Source organism: Chelonoidis abingdonii, chromosome 26 (genome assembly GCF_003597395.2).
Source record: "Chelonoidis abingdonii isolate Lonesome George chromosome 26, CheloAbing_2.0, whole genome shotgun sequence".
In the NCBI taxonomy this organism is placed as follows: domain Eukaryota; kingdom Metazoa; phylum Chordata; order Testudines; family Testudinidae; genus Chelonoidis; species Chelonoidis abingdonii.
The window spans coordinates 18,084,089-18,102,768 of NC_133794.1; the positions used below are offsets into that span (position 1 = coordinate 18,084,089).

An 18,680-nucleotide genomic window follows, 5' to 3' on the forward strand; every position below is an offset into this window, starting at 1 on the left:
ATGGTTTCCCAGCTGTGCCCCAGGTTTTTCAGGTTGGATTCCACAACTCTTCGCCATGTTGTTTTCGGGTGGCCTCGTTTTCATTTGCCTTCAGGTGTCCATCTTATTGCTACTCTTGTGATGGAATCAGTTTCCGTCTGAAGCACATGACTGATCCATCTCCAACCGCTCATGGCAATGATGGTGCCCAGATATTCTTGGCTGCATTGTGTCAATAGATCTTGGTTTGAGATTGTTCTGAGACAAAAGATGCAGAGGATTTTTCTGAGGCAGGTTGTATGGAATGAAGACAGTTTTAGACATGTCATACTTTTTCATTCTGCACTATAATGTAGTGTTGAAAGTATGCAGCTCTGATAAATCTTGAGTTTGATTTTGATTTCCAGACTGTATTTAAGCTCCTGAAGGTGTTATTGATTTTGTTCCAGATGTCCTGGCTTGTTCCACCATCCTTGCTGATGGTGCAGCCCAAGTATGTGAATGTTTCTATACTGGTGAGAATATAATCCTCTAGCCGTACTGGTGATGGTGAGGCAACATTAAAGGTCATATCTGATCTCATTGCGGTTGATTTTCAGTCCAATTTGCTGGCTAAATGCGTTGAGTCGAATTGTTTGTTCTTGTATATGGTATTGGGTATGTGATAGGAGAGCGACGACATCTGCAAAGTCAAGGTCTTCAAGGGATGAGAAATGTGTCCATTTTCAGTTGAATGGAATAGAATTTAGGCAGTTTTGTAGTCTGGATCACTAGCAAAAATGTAGCATTGTTAGCCTAATACTGTTGGTATTAGTGTCAGTTTGAGTACTCAAGACAGTATATACTTTACAGAGCTGCTAATTTGACTTCCCTTGGTGCTGTAAACTGTTAACTAGTATTGAAATGGATTTCTGGGTAAGAAGTTCAAGTTTAAAGCTAGATGTTTGATGCATACCCTCTCCCATAATCCAGACTACCTTTGTGCATTAAGATGGGGCCAGGGGGATAGAAGTAAGGATCAGTGCTTACTAGCAGCAGGCCTGATCTCTCTTTCGGAAGAGTGATATTTAATATTATGAAGGTAAACAACTTAACCACCTTCTTCGAGTGCTGTCCCTGTGGGTGCTCTACTTCAAGTGTCAGTGCATTCCAGCACCATTGATTGGAGATTTTTGATAGCAGTGCCTGGTTGAGGTGTGCATGCACGGTAGCTGTCTCGCGGTGCTGTTAGCACTTCATCTAGGGCGCACATAGCCTGACCCCTACAGTTCCTTCTCAACCATCCTCGGTCAGAGACGGAGCTCTCCAGCAACACTGAAGTAGTAATCTAACATCTTTTCTAGGATTTCTAACTGCGTCTTAACTAAATAATTAGTTAAATTAGTGTTAGTTAAGTTTCAGTTACTCCTGTTTGACAGCTCATTCTTAAAAAAAAAAAAAAAAAAAAATGCCCTCCCGTCTTTCCCATCCTATGAGGTACATCAAAAATATGCCTGGATCCCCAGGTTTCAAGAGATGTACTCCAAGCAAGGAAGCAATGCCGATTTCAGATGGGCACTCACAATACATCTGCTGTTTAGGTGAGTCACACATACCACGAAAGTACGCTCAGTGCAGCGACATCAAAACTCGAGCGAGGAGAGAGGTATCTCTGACTTAAAGTCATCTTAATGGAGAAATCGCTAACGTCCACCTCAGATCCCAGACAACCCTCGACAAAGGACTCTCTGAGTACATCCTTGGTGGACTGAGTAAGTGCCGGTTCCTCTACAAAATCAAGGAAAAGGGCCACGTCCTCCCCAAGCAGAGAACAGTTTAAAAAAAGCGGTGGTTTCCAGGGAGGTATCTACCCTGAGTGCCAACCTCAGGCAGAGTGGGCACCTTTGATGCACAGGCACCTCCTCTGTACCAGGACCTCTGCCAGCAGGGAAAAGGAGTCAAGTGGTAGGCACAAAATAGCTTCCTCCTCCACAGCACCGACTGCTCCTACAGAGGACATGGTGCCACAGCCTTTGCCACTGGCAATGTCTGCACCAACTTTATCAGAACCGTCCACAGAGATATCAAGTATGACACCACCAGCGCTGACTAAGGCCATGCAGAAACCATCTGCACTGACCTAGCAACTATTTAAAGTGTTGGCACGGAAAGAGAGAGCACCCTAAACAATGGCATTGTGTCCTCTTACACATAAGGCAGACATGAAAGTAACCGCTACTCCCAGATTGCCTCTGTTTGGCACCAGCAGCTCACTGGTACCAACTGCACCGGACCAACCAGATTCCCCTACAGCTTTACCATTTTCCGATGAAGATGAGGAGGACCTTGAGGAGGAAGTCTTCTCATCAGGCACCAGATAACAATGTCCTACACAAGAATCAGAAAGCAGCTTATCAGGGACATGCATCCTTGGCTCGCATCCCTGGATGTGCCCTCCCATGCCATTCCCTATACAATGGCCACAATGGGATCCGTGGGAAGCCTGCAAGTCTCCTTTCTCCAAACTTCCCACTCCTCACAAGAGACATATAAGCTAAACAACAAAACCATTACCAGAGGCATCAGAGGAGACTGGAGATGATAGAGGGGAATCCACAGAACAAGATACCTCATTTGCTCACAATTCATCGTCCTCTCTGGATGATCAGTGATGCTTCCACTGCCACAGGTGACTTTTTTTTAAAACATTTTCAAGAATTGTTCAGATGAATGGCACACCAGCAGAATATTCTGCTGGAGGAGGTAACTGAGACCTAACACCAGCTCTTAAAAACCTTACGCACCTCTTCTATGGTAAAGATAGCCCTGCCAATAAATGATGCCTTGATGGAAACGGTGGGGCAAACACCCACCAATATTTTTCCGACCTGCAGACAAAGTATTATGTACCTAACAAAGGAATGGACTTTTTTTTTTTTTTTCACAGCCACAGCCCAACTCCTTAGTGGTGGATGCAGCCAGCCAGGGGTAAACAACTCCAATCCCAATCCACACCTCAAAACAAGGATTGGAAGAGAATAGATCTGTTTGAGTGGAAAGTCTATTCTTCAGCAATTCTGCACAGCCAACTACACAACGTTGCTAGCGAAATATGGAAATGATAATTACGGTAAACTGAACGAGTTCCTCAGTGAAACTTCTGAAGACAAGAGGGAACAATTCCAAGCAATTGTTAATAAGGAACAGTTCATATCCAGAACAACGCTCCAAACATCCCATGATGTCGCTGACACAGCTGCACACACAATAGCAATAGTAATGCGCAGAGCATTGTGGCTACGTTCTTCATGTATCCTGCGAGAATTCCAAATTAAGATAGAGGACCTCCCCTTTGATTAGGGTCAAGCTGTTCTCTGCGAAGATAGATGAAGTCCTACGTTCCATGAAGGACTCACGAGTGATATTGAGAACCCTCGGCATTTACACACATCCAAACAGACAGAGGAGATGCCAACCATACTCCCGCAACAGGCCATACATCACAACAACAGAAGCCATGTGACAACCAGAGACAGACAGCAGCCACAAAGACATTGTGCTTCCCAGTCTCAGTCCGTGGCATCCCAAGCACCACCAGAAATGTTGGTCGAGAGTCTGGCTGACCTTCCCCAACAACTAGCATCAGTACTACCAGCAACCCAGACCTTTGGTCATCGGCTACGACCATTTTATCACATGTGGGCTTCCATCTTCACAGACTACTGGGTATTAGAGATCATTCAAACAGGTTATTCCACCCCTTTTATCTCCATTCTACCTACCCATCCTCCTTCCCTCTCCCTGTCCCTCTTTAGGGACCTTTGTCACAAGCACCTTCTATGACAAGAAATAAAGCATCTTCTACAACTGGATGCCATGGAACAAATTCCAAAACAGCACAGGGGAAAGGGATTTTATTCCCGTTATTTCCTGACTCAGAAGAAAAACGGTGCATGGAGACCCAAAGTAGATCTCAGAAAACTCAATAAATTTGCCTGTACCCATAGATTCAGAATGGTCACACTGAACTCAGTTATCCCAGTGATGGAAAAGGGGGACTGGTTCTCAGCCCTTGACCTACAAGATGCATATTTTCTTATCACCATCTATCCCGCACACAGAAGGTTTTCTACAATTCACAGTAGGGAAAGACCACTTCCAATACAGAGTGCTACCGTTCAGACTTTCAAGAACTCTGAGTTTTTACCAAAACCCTAGCAGTAGTTGCATCACATTTGTGCCAACAGGGAATATTGATCTTCCCATACCTAGACGACTGCCTACTGAAATGACCTACTCAAGCAGAAACAGTAAATATCACCCAAAGGACTATAACCTTTCACACCCTAGGGTTGCAAATAAACTAACTGAAATCTGCTCTAAACCCAGTACAACAATTGGACTTCGTTGGAGCACACCTGGAGTCCATAGAGGCCAAGGCATCATTACCAGTTACCAGATTCGCAGCACTGACCACTCTCATATCAGTCGTCACAAACAGCCGAGAGGTATCAGCACACACTTTCCTTCAACTGCTGGGACATAACAGAGGCCGCTACCTTCGTAGTAAAACTTGCTCAACTATACATGCGCTGCCTACAGGGATGTCTGAAAGCACAGACAGTACAAATCCTAAAACTAACACCAAAAGTCCAACACTCATTTCAGTGCTGAACAAGTCCACAAAATTTATGTGCGGGGATCCCATTGCAGCAGAATCCACCATCCATACTGATCACAACAGATCAGCTGGGGCACCCACCTAAACCAACATACAATCCAAGGGAAGTGGTCTCCCATGGAGACACAATTACACACAGCTCACAATGCATGCAACCATTTCCTCCCAGAAATCCAGAACAAAACCAATAAGTCATGATGACAACACTGCTTGTATGTTTTACATAAACCAACAGTGGGAGCTTGATCTCATTTCCTATGCACAGAAGCCATAAAACTATGGAACTGGTCCATAAAACACAACATCACCATTACAGCATCATGTCTCCCAGCTTGCCAGAACACAGCTGCGGACACGTTAAGCAGAGTTTTCCCAAGAACACAAATGGGAACTGAATGACATCATACAACACATTCCACACGTGGGGGTTCCCATACATCGACTTATTCGCAGTAGCATGAAATGCCAAATGCTCAAAGTTCTGCTCATGAGCAGGACTGGGAACACAATCCCTAGGGGATGCCTTCCTCATCAGATGGAACGAATCTCTCCTATACGTATTCCTACCAATACCTTTAATTTCCAGAGTAATACACAAGATACAAATGGCGAACCCAAGATCATACTTATAGCCCCAATGTGGCCCAGACAGACATGGTTCCCATACCTGATCTGCATGGCAATCTGCACACCATACACGCTCTTGCTGTGACGGGCTCTTGTCTCACAAGATGAAGGTCAAGTCCTCCATCAAAACCTGGAAAAACTTGATCTGAAGGCATAGTTCCAACACTAAGAATTAACGTGCTCGGAACAAGTAAAACAGGTTTTACTCAGCAGAAAGACATCCACTTGTGCAACTTACCTACAGAAATGAAAGAGGTTCTCCATATGGTGCCAAAACAAACGCATAACTCCACTTACAGCACCACTTCATTTGATCTTGGAGTGCATATTGGAACTAAAGCAATCAGGACTCTCCACAAGTATGGTTAAACTACATCTAGCAGCCATAACTGCTTTCCATCATAAGATTGATGGTGTCTCATTATTCACACACCTGATCATAAAGCATTTCCTCATGGGAATACAGAACATGCACTCAGAAATACACAGCTCCACACCAGCACGGGATCTAAGCCTGCTCCTTAGAGGCTTTACCAAAATACCATTCGAACCCACTTGCGACTTGTACTCTACTACACCTCTCAATGAAAGTTGCATTCCTGGTCATGATTATTTCTGCGTGACAAATTTGTGAAATAGAGGCTCAAAGACAATTTGTCCCCAGGGTTTCATCATCCTTTCATCTCAACCAATCAATACACTTACCCTAAACCACATGAGACTACACAAGAGACCATCCTCCACATTTTAGATGTTAGACATGCATCAGCATTCTACCTAGATAGAATGAAACCATTCTGAAGACTTTGTCTCCACAGCTGAAAGGTCAAAGGGATCCACAATACCAAAACAATGACTTTCAAAATGGATCTCAAATTGCATCCCTCTGTGCTATCAACAGCAAAAAAGAGAATCCCAGACAGAGATTGGAGACCATTTGAACAGGTCAATGTGGACCTCAACAGCCTTTTTATCAATCTCAGAGATATGTTGGGCCGCTGCTTGGGCGTCTGAACACACGTTCATTAATCGGTATGCAATAATGCAAAACTCAGATGCAACACTAGGCCTAACAGTGCTAGCGTCAACTATGAATACAACTCAGAAGCCCCTTCTATCCACAGTAGGGCACTGTTCTTCAGTCACCTGAAGTGGACCACCCACAGGGTCAGCACCCGAAGAAGTTGCTCCACTGTCGCCGCCACCCTCCCCTCTATTTCAGAGTTGCATTAAAGACTCGATGGTAGAAAAGAAACTGAAGGGGTCAGACTGTGTGCACACTAGAGGAAGTGCCAACAGTGCCACAAGACCGCTACTGCACATGCACGTCCCGACCAGGCACTGCTACCGAAACTCTCCAATCAATGGCACTGGAACTCACCAACATCTGAAGTGGAGCACCCACAGAGACACACATCTCAAACTTTAGGTACTGCACAAGGTGAGTAACCCTCTCCTTTTTAGGTTGGGGCCTATGAGCCACGTAAACGCAAAAACTTGTCATTGATGCCAAGGCAATAATTGGTCCATGGGTTGGAACTGTCTGGAAAGTTCAGGGCTAGTAGCAAAAAGTCACCACTTGTCTCTGCATTTAGTGACCATTCTGAAGGCTAATACCTTGCCAAGCATGAGGGCTAGGAACTAATAGTATGCACCTCATTAGAAAGCCTTGCTTTCCACTTGTGATAGCATTTGTCCATAGCTTTGCTGATCTGTGGTGTTCATGGTTTGAGCTTGTCTTTGTTAGTACTTAAAATGCCTCTATCATTGGCATTCTAACAAAGCTTGTATCTTCCTGTCTTCAGTTACAGCTTGGTTTTTAGTAGTTCTTCTCCAAACTGTCAGTTAGCATTGGTGCTGAACAACATTGGGTAGCTTGGAACCCCATCTTTAGATTGGTATCCAACTCTACTATGGATAGACTTCTTGAATGCTGGTTGCTTAAATCATGTCAGAATTGAAAATGGGTTGCAAGACTAAGCTCTTGGCTGTCTGAAATCCCCAATGTAGGCATTGGTGTAGCTGCACCACCACATACGCCTATTGTAGTTTTGCTTGTCCACACTAAGCTGCAGTGTGTGCCACTGCAGCTCACCCTTCTTTGAGAAGAGGTGATTTGCACCAATGCAAACACTGGTTTATAACAGTTTTGCCGGTTTTATATCAGTACAGTGACACTGCTGTCTGTAACATATGAATTCTCAGTATAGACAAGGCCTGGTAAAAACCTTCTAAAATAGGAGATGGGAGAGTATCATTTTACATTTGACACAGAATAAATCTCCAATAGCTCAGCTTTGTCAGGAGGACTCCCAGAATCTGAACATCCCCTGTTCCTGACATTACAGACAGCTCTGCTTTCAATAGACCAAGTACACCAAGTCTTTTTTCACTTTTCTTGTAACTTCGTTGGTCTGAAAGCAGTCTGCTTATATCAGCAGAAGCATGGCACTCCAATAGTTTATTGGACCTTGCTGGGAGAAGGAACAACAGGAGAGCTACAAGTAACGTCCACATAATATAAAATTAACTCTCAGTAACAAGGCAAACCTCCTGGGTGCCTTCACCACACACTGCTATAAAGTTCACTAACTTACAGCTGGCCAGGGTTAAACCCTCTGGTTCTGTACAAATACTTTCAGGTACAGAGAACTTCCAAGTGTTGGTCCCAGCCTAGTGATCAGAAATATTCATGCCCTGAAGGAGGATCTCATGTACCTTGCATTTGTGTGAAATTAAGTGAGAAGGTCTTAGCTAATATCTCCGTGAATCTGTCCAGCTTCAACATAATTCTGTTTTGACTTAACAGGGTGAGAATCCCTTCACAGATGATCCAGAAGAGAAGGAGGAGCATGAGGAAGGAGAGGGTGGAATGAGTGGAAATGCTGAAAGAGCGGGTGGAATGAGTGGAAATGCTGAAGGAGCAGATGGAAACAAAATTGATGAAGAAAACCAAGATGAAGAAAATAAAGATGAGGAAAGCCAAGACCATGAGGAGAAACCAGAAGCAGAAACAACTGAGAATCATGGGGAGCAAGAGGAGATTCAGGCAGAGGCACAGGCAGAAGTAGAAGCAGGCTACACAGAGGAGAAGAATTCACAAGTTGCAGAGGAAACCCTCACTGCTGAGGAGGAAGAGCAACTGCTGGAAGGAGGTGAGGAAGAAAGCAAAGAAGTTACTGCAGCAGAAGAGGATGAGCCCTTGGAGGGAGGTGAGGAAGAAAGCAAAGGAGTTACTGCAGCAGAAGAGGATGAGTCCTTGGAGTAGACTCTGGATGAGGAAGCTGACCTGTTTAAGACCCAGCATTGTTTTTTTTTTTTTTTAAAGCATAACTATCTGTGAAACTTCATAGTATGTTTTTGGTTATCATTCTACTAAACTTTCACCTAGTTATGGCAGTTGAAAGCCTCTATCTGTAAAGTGTTTTTGGAAATAGATTTTTTTTTTTTTTACCAAACCTTCATTTTAGTAGCTAGGTTTTGTGCAGTCCAAGTTTTTAGATGGCTTTGTACTAGAAGAATTTCCTTTGAGCATGTGTACAAAACAAATTGTGCCTAATGCACTACGTACTAAATCACAATCTGACAGATTAAACCTCTTACTGTTGTCCCTGTAAAACTTTTATATATTTAAAAAAAGTGAGTTGTCCCTTAGCCAGCCTTCCTGGAAGCAAAAGGAGTCTCAAATCCAGGGTTTAAAAATCTGCAGTGTATGCTGTAAAATTCTGCGTAATTTCCATGTGACTGTAGTACTCTTCCCAATGTTTTACTCTTCCTTTTTAATGCAAAGCAAAAATAAGTGGTGTCAGCATTGTATTGTTTGTAAAATGCTTTCACTTAAAGGTGAATGTTTTCGGTGGGTGGAGATAAAGCACTACACTGATATTACCCCTCTGTGTGCGCCTTAATTTCTGAAGGTGGAGGTGAGTAGTATGTATCCTGGTGATGCTCATAATAGGTGGAGATCTTGAAATGCAGTCCTCCTAAACTGAAGCAATGTTGTGCAATTGCTGTGGTCTGCTGCACTGAGATCTGAGCTCCACCTCAGTTTTGCTGCTGATTTGGAAAAAGTCTCTTCTTCTCTTTTGTTTGTTCTCATCTATAAGGCTAGTATAACCCTTCTAAGATCACCAACTGAATTGTGCCTTGTGAATATTCACAAATATTTCCTAAAGTTGTCATTGACTTTTTTTAATTCTGAGTATATTTGTCAAGCTCACAAATCAAAAGTTTAACACTTCCATGATATTTCAAAGCGTGCCCCTCCAGGAAACTGAACCAGTTTTGTACAGACAAATCTGTGCTGGCTTGTGCGCCATCATGGATGCATCTGTAGAAAAGGAGGGCACATTTCTGCTGGATGGCAGGGCACCATTTTGGGACAAGCTGCCTTGGGCTTCTTTAATGGCTCCATCTGTTGGGACTTCCCTGGAATATAGAGTGCTGGTAGCTGTAGCTGATCAGTTTTCTTTATAAACCTGACTTCCTCCTCCCTACTTGCATTCATTCCTCCATAACGTGGAAGTTAGCCTAGTTATCGGTATACAGTAGAACTGCACAGCTTCTAAACTGTAGCTGTTCATCTATGTAGAATTTTCTATCTTGGTCTTGCAACACAGTGTTAATATGACAAGCAGCTTGTTAAACCTGTTCTAGTGTAAATGTTGAGGCACAGGGTCAAATTTCAAAAGGTTTATTATGGTGGTCTGAAGTAGAGACACCAGTATGGCATAGTAGTCACTACTGACCTCTTAATCGTGGCATGATACCAGACGCCACTTTAAGCCTGATCAGTAGGGATGTTTTTTTTTTTCTGGGATAGTTCACCGTGCAGTGATCGGAAGCTTGTGACGTATTACCATTTTGAACAAGGCCTCTAAGACTGTGCTTACATGCATGTACCTATGTTGGCTTCAGGAAATTTGACTTTAAGGTTTAATTGTGAAGAGAAGGGAATTAGGAAGATGACTACAGTAAGTTACTGAAAAAACTGTACTAAAGTGGGATTTTGTCAAACCCATAGAAATTTACTGGATTAAAAGGTTGCTAAGATTACTTTTTAGAAAAAATATATGTAGAAATGAGTAAAGCATATGAATATTCATATTCCCCAATTATGTTAGAATATATCAAATGGCATTTAAATAACTGTTTCTGTTTCTCCCTACCTCATTCTAGGCACCAGAACTCTTCTTACACCCATCTTCATTCATATGGATTTCTTATTTCTAGCTCTCCTAGAACCACCACTGATATCCTACAACTCACCCTCCAGTTCACCCATCCCCTAGCACTCAAAGGCAAGTAAGATAACATCCTGCTTCTTACCATCCATATAAAAATTGGACTCAGCTCGTTCATGCAGCTCCCTGATTTGGCTGAGACTATATTAGTTTCTGTTTACAATTGTTGATCTTCACTCCCTGCCATCCCCCACAAACACACCAGTTCTTCCTCTTTCTGGAGCTTAGCAAGTATCTGCAGGCTTCTTCTTCCTGGCTCTGCAATAGATGTTATAGTCATCCATCACAATAGGAAAGGCCAAGGCCAATTTTTGTAAACAAGTGAAGTTTTGGGAATTTGCCTGTGCCTCAAATTCTAATGGCATTAAGTAGGTAAAGCTAGAAGTACTATACTGAAGATGGGTTTTCTGGCTAGTGACCTAATCTTTATTAACATAACATCAATTTTGAGCCTCTAAATATGGGTTTGACCGACTGCCTGTAAGTGTTCAAAAAATTCTTCTGTATCCTGAATGTAATGACAAGAATAGTCTTCCTGCACAGAGTTACGGATGAAGAGGAATAGTGACAAATAATGTGCAGCTGCTACTGAATGACTTCTATTAAGGATAACTTTTAATAAACTAAGCATAACCATCTTTCATCGTACATTCCAGGAAAAAATAGTTGGGTGGCTTGCTACAACCAACAAGACCATGACTAGATAAATCTGCAAGCTGGTGCCTAGAACCCTGATTCTTTGTTCTAGAAACATTGGCCTATATACTACTAAGCAGAGTCAGAACTTCCATTAATGGTAACACAGGGACAGGGCCCTATGGACTTAACAGCTTACTGGTGGTGGAACTTACTGCAATTCATCCTTTGTTCCAGAATCTAAATGTTCTTTCTAAAAAAGTGTCTAGTCCGTGTGGATACAAAGCTTTCATTTTGACAGGAAATCTTAAAATTATTTTTAAGAAATGTAAAAGTGGCCACCACATGAAATATAGCCTTTGAATTTTAATTCCTATTGGAATTCATGTTGGCTTGGTGCAGATTGGGGTGATACTCAAAAGTTTAAAAAAAAACACACTTTAAAAAAAAAAATTAGTGGGATCTTGCAAAAAATCTATAAGCTTGTAGGCACATTTAAAAAAAAAAAATTTGGTCCTCTTAATTTTACACCTGCTACTTAGAACAATACCAGTTAGAAGCAGGTATTACTTCTCTGTTTTGCTCTTTAAATTTTTTTAAAGTTGTGTTCCCTAAATACATCAGCATAAAGCAGACATTTATCACTGTTGCTGTTCCTACCCATAGCAGTTAATGCAGCAGCCTGCATAGGTGTTGGACTGTGCCCAGCATGATAGTAGCTGTATCTGTGAGTGTGAGCCATCAAACATGCTGTAGATTAGGGTACAGTTTCCCGAGTGAAGAACTGACTGGCTAAACAGCAGTTCTGCAGAAAAGGACCTACCCCCTTACTGAACCATTCCAATGACTATTGCTAGCCCCAGGGGGCAGACTTAAGATTATGCTGTGGGGGTGGCATATATCTTGGTATTTCCTGATTTTCAGAGGTTTAAATTTAGCCGCTCTCCACATTTTGGAAGGGCATGTGTCAGTGCTGGACAGCCTTAACTCTGTGTTAATTAAGTTTTTGGAGAATTTAATTCCTGTGGTTTTTAAAAAAAAAAAAAAAACCACACCATCTCCATGTTGCTCAGCTCTCCTCCTCCTCGACTGCCTCTGTCTCCTTGGCAGTCATTACCCTGACCCCAGAATGCACTGGCTGCATGTCACAGAAAATAGATTGTCAAACTAACTTGATCTCTTTGAGATTACAAGTTAGGTTGATAAAGGTAATGGTGTTGATATAATACATTTAGACTTTTGTAAGGCATTTGGTACTTCACGATATTTTGATTGAAAAATAACGTGGCCCACATTAAATGGATTAAACAAAGGCTAACTGATAGATCTCAAAATATAATTGTAAATGAGGAATCATCATCGAGTGAGTGTGTCTGGTGAGGTACCACAGCAATCCATTCTTGGCCCTGTGCCATTTAACTTTTTTTTTCCAATGACCTGAAAGTAAACACAAAATTACTATGATAAAGTTTGCAAAGGACACTCAACCTTGGGAGTGGTAAATGAAGAGCACAGGTCCCGGATACAGAGGAAACTGGATCATTTGATAAGCTGGGCACAAGCAAACTATGCATTTTAATACAGCTAAATGTAAATGTGTACATGTAGGAACAAAGAATGTAGGCCATACTCACAGGATGGGGGAACTACCCCAACCCCAGCTGTCATGATCCTGTCCCCATGACAGTGATTGCTCTGATCAGTTTTTGAACTCCCCTGTCCAAGGGTCAGAGACTTCCCTACCCCCCCCCCCACTTTAAACCACCCTTCCCTCATGTTTTAAATGCTTTTCCTGATTGCCTGCCTTGATGAGTACACCTAGCAGCTCTCCTTTGTTGTGTACATCTGACCATGCTGGTTCCATACATGCAGCTCCTTTGTGGAGGAAGCAAAAAGTTGTGGACCTTCTTACACTGTGGAGAGACAAGGCAGTGTGAGCCCAGAAATGGCACAGCTGTTGAAATATCAACACTGCAGATTTCACAAGGGGTGCTGGAACAGGGGCATGACAGGGCTGAGCAGCAAGGGCATGTGAAAATGATGGAACTTCACTAGGCATACCACAAAGCAAGAGAAGTCAACAAGAAACCTTGGGCTGCAGACCTGCCACTTTTACAACAAACTGTATGCTATACTTAGCAGTGACCCCACCAGCACTCCGAGGACCACTGTGGACAGCTTCAGAGGAGCCCAAGGCAGAGACCCCTACCACAAGCAACAAGGGGGCAGGGGGAATGCAGCAGGGGGACTCAACCTATGCCACGAACCAGGAACTGTTTGAAACTCTGATGGAGTCAAGCTAGGTGAGCGCAGATGAGCCCGCTAATGAGCAAGAAGAGAGTTTGGGTAAGTGTGTACATGCATTGTTCCTTACAAAGGTTTTTTTTGGTTTGGTTTGTTTTTTCCCCCCGAAACCTCATCTCCCTTCCTGCCTCATTTAAATGTGTCTCCCATCCCATCCACAGGTTTATAGAACAGAGACATTGAGTTCTAATTTCTTTAATGTTACAAAATACAATGTTAGGAAATAAATTAGAAAAATTCTGTAGCAGTCCAGTTACACATTGCACATCATATCAGTGTTCTGTGCTCAGGCAGAGGTAGAACAAACAGGTAGAGTCAGCATCCACCTTTCATTTTTTTTTTTTTTTCTTGTTGGGCTCAGCAGGGGGTGGGGAATGCAGAATACTTTGTTTATCTGACTAGGGATAAGCCTCTTGAGACATCTTGATGAAACTTTCATGGACATACTCCACGGTCCTCTCATGAAGATTGCTAGGGATCGCAGTCTTGTTTCTTTCACTGCTCTAGGACACCTTCCCGTGACACTCTGCAATGAGTTTGGCTGACACGGTTACAGTAAACAGGCTAGGAGCATGTGATCTCAGGTGGCTTCAGGATGCCAGTAGCAGTTAGGTTCTGTGTGCCTTTGTCACCCTTAGGAGTGAGATATCAGCTAAAATCACCATTGCCTGTGAAAATAGAGCTAATATTCACTGTACTTTCTCTATATCAGTCCCCAGGGAGCAGGCCCTAAAGGTTATAGCTTCCTTGCAACAGAATCCCCCCCAGGCCACACTCACCATGGTTTAAGCTGCAGAATGGTGCTGTCATGAGGCACTGCAAAGCTCAAGTGCCAATAAGCATTTCTTATTAAAAGGATTTATGGGAATAATGTAAGGGAGTTTTGAGACTTATCTTTCCCTTTTTCTTGTGACTATAAATCTAATGGTGCATTTGTCTGTTTTAATCAGCAGCTTCTGGCATGGTGGCCTTGAGGGGTGCCCTCTCCATGCTGAGTGAACATCTAGCCCTGATCAGGAAGAGAAAGAAGAGGACTAGGGAGGAGATGTTCTGTAGGATATTCCATCCTTTACAGCCCAGTGAACAAGAACTAAATGCAGCCATGCAGAAAGACTGAGAATGGAGAGAGTAGTTGCTGCAGGAGAAGCAGAAGAACCAAGAGGTGCATATGGAGATGATAGGCTTCTTCAGGCACCAAACTCAAATGTTGCAAAGCATTATTGACTTACATACCCAAAGACCCAGGACTCAGTAGCCTTTCCAGTCCTTGGAGAAATCCATGGTTGCTACTCCCTACATCCCCCAACATACCATGTGGGATCAAGGTATATATCCTTTTTTGAGTGATTGCTCATGTGTATTCACAATAGGTGTGCATGCTCGCCACAGGCACCGGTGTTGGAAGACTTTCCCCTAGCAGTAGCTGTAGGGAAGTGCCCCAGCAACCCCTGGAATGACGCCTCCATGGTGTGGCATAAGGGGCGCTATGCGCTCCCCCCACCCTCAGTTCCTTCTTGCTGCCAGTGAAGGTGCTTCGAAACTGCTCTGCTCTAGCTTTGCTGTAGCTTGTCCCTAGAACTCTTTGTTCATTCAGCATATGTGACCTGTAATTAGCACTCAATTAGTTATAATTTAGTTCAGCTAGTGCGCCCAGGCTGGAGCATGTCCCAGGTTTTAAGTCATGCAACACTTATAGGTGCCCGATGCCAGTGAGTGAGCCGCACACAGACTGTCTACGCTGTTTGGGTGAAACTCATCTCATCGATCGCTTTAAGATTTGCAAGTCGTTTAAGCCTTGGACCGAGAGAGGGAGAGACATTAGGCTCCGGGCTATCCTGATGGAGTCAGCGTTGATCCTGACTCCGGCACGCTGCTCTGAGTTGGCACCAAGCACTGTGATGTTGGTGCACAGCGACCCCCCGGCGCCATCTACTAGTAGGCACTGCTCCCTGTCCACGGGGCATGTCAAGAAGGCTAAGAAGAGGCCTTCTCCAGTGCAGCACTGGAGTAAATCTGGGGCAGAGACTAGACCCGTGTTGGGCAGTCCTCGATCTCCATCGGCCTCTAAGTCTCCAAGTCAAGTCAAGCAGAGCAGCCCGGCACAGTTAGAGCAGGCTTCTCCAGATGTCCAGATGCCCTCCACGCTGGAGGCCCTGCAGGGGGCCTGGGACATCATGTCCATGCCAGTACCAGGAGCACCGCCAATGTTGGCCCCATGCTCTAGAGGCAATTTGCCACTGGGATCTCCTCAGTCGCCCCTGACTCGGTACCAGTCTCGGTCAAGGGAATGTTCCTTCCGCCATTCGGCACTCAGCAACCATTCCATGCATAGTCAGTGTGGGTCACCGTCAACTCACACCAGGTTGTCTGGCTGGGTTCTGTCTGACCGAGACTCCAGGCACTGCTCCACCTGGGGAAGCGAACACCAATGGGAACGTGGCAGACATGGCCGAAGGTCCTTATCTCAGAGGGGCTTTCCTAGCCGGTTACAACACAAACATTGACACCATTCCCGTTCATTGTCCCACATCAGGACCCTGCCACAGCACCACTTCCGCAGCCCTGGGCATCAGTCATTGGCGAGTTGCTGTCACAGATCTGCCCGTCAGACCCAATCGCTGAGCAGCTGTTACCGATGGTTGCAGTCCTCCATGTCAAGGTCATGGTGTCAGTCTTGGGGTCAGCACTGCTCCCAGTGCCACCACTCCTCCCAGTCCAGGGATGGTGGCAGGTCATACGTCAGCCCGGCCTCCCTTCGTAGCTGTCCATCGATGGCTCAGGCCGAACAGCCTGCTGTGCCGGTGCCACAGGAGGTGCAGTGGCACCGGGCCCCGTGGCCAGTGCAATGGTACCAGTGGGCATCGTGGCCCCCAGTGAGAATTTACTTGGTGGCTGAAGCCTCAGAAGGGCCTTTGGCCTCCCTCTCCCAACATCAGAGGAAGGAGTCAGTGGGACGTACATCCTTGGCACCGTGCCCAGGAACCAACCAAGTGGTGGATCCTCCGGTGCTGGTGGACATGCAAAGTCCTCGCCCTCCCCTGATGAGGCAATTACAGTCCCTCTGTCCTGCAGGAGGACTCTAAGGCCCACTAAGAACTATTAAAAAGGATGACATCAAGCCGCCTCCTCCTCCAGGCAGAGGAGGTGGAAGAGCCCTCGGACTCCCTGGTTAACATACTGTCTTCTTTGGTACCACGCAGGGTGGCCTTGCCTCTCCACAAAGGGGTGGCGCAAATTTCAAATGCCCTGTGGCAAACCCTAGCCTCATTGGCCCCCATCTCTAAGAAAGCAGAATGCAAGTATTTTGTGCCTGCCAAGGGACATGAATACCTATACACCCCCCCTGCCCCTAACTCCCTGGTGATTGAGTCGGTCAACCACAGGGAGTGGCAGGGCCAACCAGCCCCTACACTGAAAAATAAAGATTCAAGGAGGTTGGACTCATTTGGAAGGAAAAAATTCATCCTCAAGCTTCTAGTTACAGGTGACGAACCATCAGACTCTTCTGGGCCAAGTTCGAGGACTCCCTCCAGGAGCGTGACAGGAAGGAATTCAAAGCGCTGGTGGAGGAGGGTACAGCAGCTGCCAAGGCACCCCTGCAGGCAGTGTCAGATGTGGTGGACACAGCTGTGCGGTCCATGGCCTCTGCAGTGTCCATGAGGAGGACATTGTGACTCCTGCTCTCTGGGGTGTTCAGTGAGGCGCAGACCTCCTTGCAGGACCTTCTGTTTAATGGCAAAGCTCTGTTTGTGGAACAAATAGATATAAAACTGCAAGGCCTGAGACTCCCGCACGACACTTCAGACTCTGGGTCTCTATATTCCGGCTCCTGCTAAACCTAAGTTTAAGCCACAGCAGGGTTCCACCTGGGCCGCCCACTCTAAATATGAGCCTACTTATAAAAAGTCGTGGGACTATAAGAAACACCTGCAGGGGTAGTCTTGGCCTGACTCTCAGCCTGTGTCCTCCAAGGGCAAACAGGCACGGAAACAGCGGTTTTGACAGGATGCCCAGGGGTACCCTGCCAGTTCTCATCAGGGATCCACCCACAATAAAGGTTCCCTTCTCCAACCGGTTGTGTGCTTTCCTCCAGGAGTAGTTGTGGCTGACTTTGGACTGATGGGTCCTCAACACCAACTCCTGGGGTTACACCCTCTAGTTTACCTCCACCCTGCCCAACCACCCTCTGCCCCTGTCCCTCTTGGGGGACCCCTCTCACGAGGCTCTCCTCAAGCAGGGTATTTACAAAGTGTATGTTGGTGGTAGCAGCCTACCTCAGGCGCTGTAGGGTCCAGATCTTCCCCTGTCTGGTCAAGGGCAGCTCCCGGTCGCAGGTGTGGGATCACATGGTGCTCCTTCCGTCCACGTACGCCACTTTGGGCCTGCTGGTAAACAATGCTACGTCCACATTGGTCCCGGTACAATGCATAGAGTTTATCGGGACGGTCCTGGATGCCTCGTCGGCTAGAGCCTCCCTCCCACAGGACTGGCTCGAGACCCCAAAAGGGCTCATCGATGTGGTCACAGGGTTTCCAGTGACAACAGCAAGAGCATGCCTCTAGCTCGAGTCACATGTCAGCATGCACATATGTGGTCCGCCATGCCAGACTTAGATGAGGCCCCTCCAGCTCTGGGTGGCCCCGGCATTGTCCATCCTGTCTCTGGCCTGGGAGAAAGTCCTTACTGTGCCCGAACTGGTGATCACCTCTAAGATGGTGATCCTCCCCAGGGATCATGCTCCACATGGTCCTGTTTGGAGGCAGGGCTCTGTAGATTGAGCTGGTGTCCGATGCATTGGATGTGGGGTGGGGAGCCATGTGGGGGACGTTCAGACCTAAGGTCTGTGGTCTGCACCGTACCTGGCCCTCCACATAAATGTCAAGGAGCTCAGGGCAGTGCGGCTGGCATGCATGGCCTTCCACTAGCACCCGGAAGGCCAGGTGGTCAGGGTTCTCATGGACAACTGGGCCTGAATGTTTTACATCAACAGGCAATGCGGAGTCCAATCCTCTGTCCTCTGCCAGGAAGCCCTCAGGTTGTGGGACTTCTGTATAGCCCACAACATTTGTTTACTGGCCAACTACCTTTCAGGAGCCCGGAACTCATGGGTGGATCTCTTAAACAGGGATGACTCCTCTCAGCCCGAGTGGTCCCTTCAACCAAAGGTGGTGTACAGACTTTTTTCCAAGAGTGGGGAACTCCCCAGGTAGACCTGTTTGTGACCCGGCAGA

The 18,680-nt window shown here is 45.6% G+C and overlaps 1 protein-coding gene across 3 annotated transcripts in view; it reads left to right on the forward strand.

Moving 5' to 3' along the window:
- AKAP8L (A-kinase anchoring protein 8 like) overlaps positions 1-9,154 on the forward strand; it is a 44,123-nt gene extending 34,969 nt beyond the window's left edge. For 2 of the 3 annotated variants that reach the window (XM_032765336.2, XM_075060971.1), the window contains one exon: positions 8,076-9,154. In XM_032765336.2, coding sequence (XP_032621227.1) covers positions 8,076-8,534 — 459 coding nt within the window. In that variant the 3' untranslated portion in view covers positions 8,535-9,154. The remainder of the gene's footprint in view (positions 1-8,075) is intronic. The other variant, XM_075060970.1, reaches the window with a different exon arrangement.
- The last annotated feature ends 9,526 nt before the right edge of the window (positions 9,155-18,680 follow it).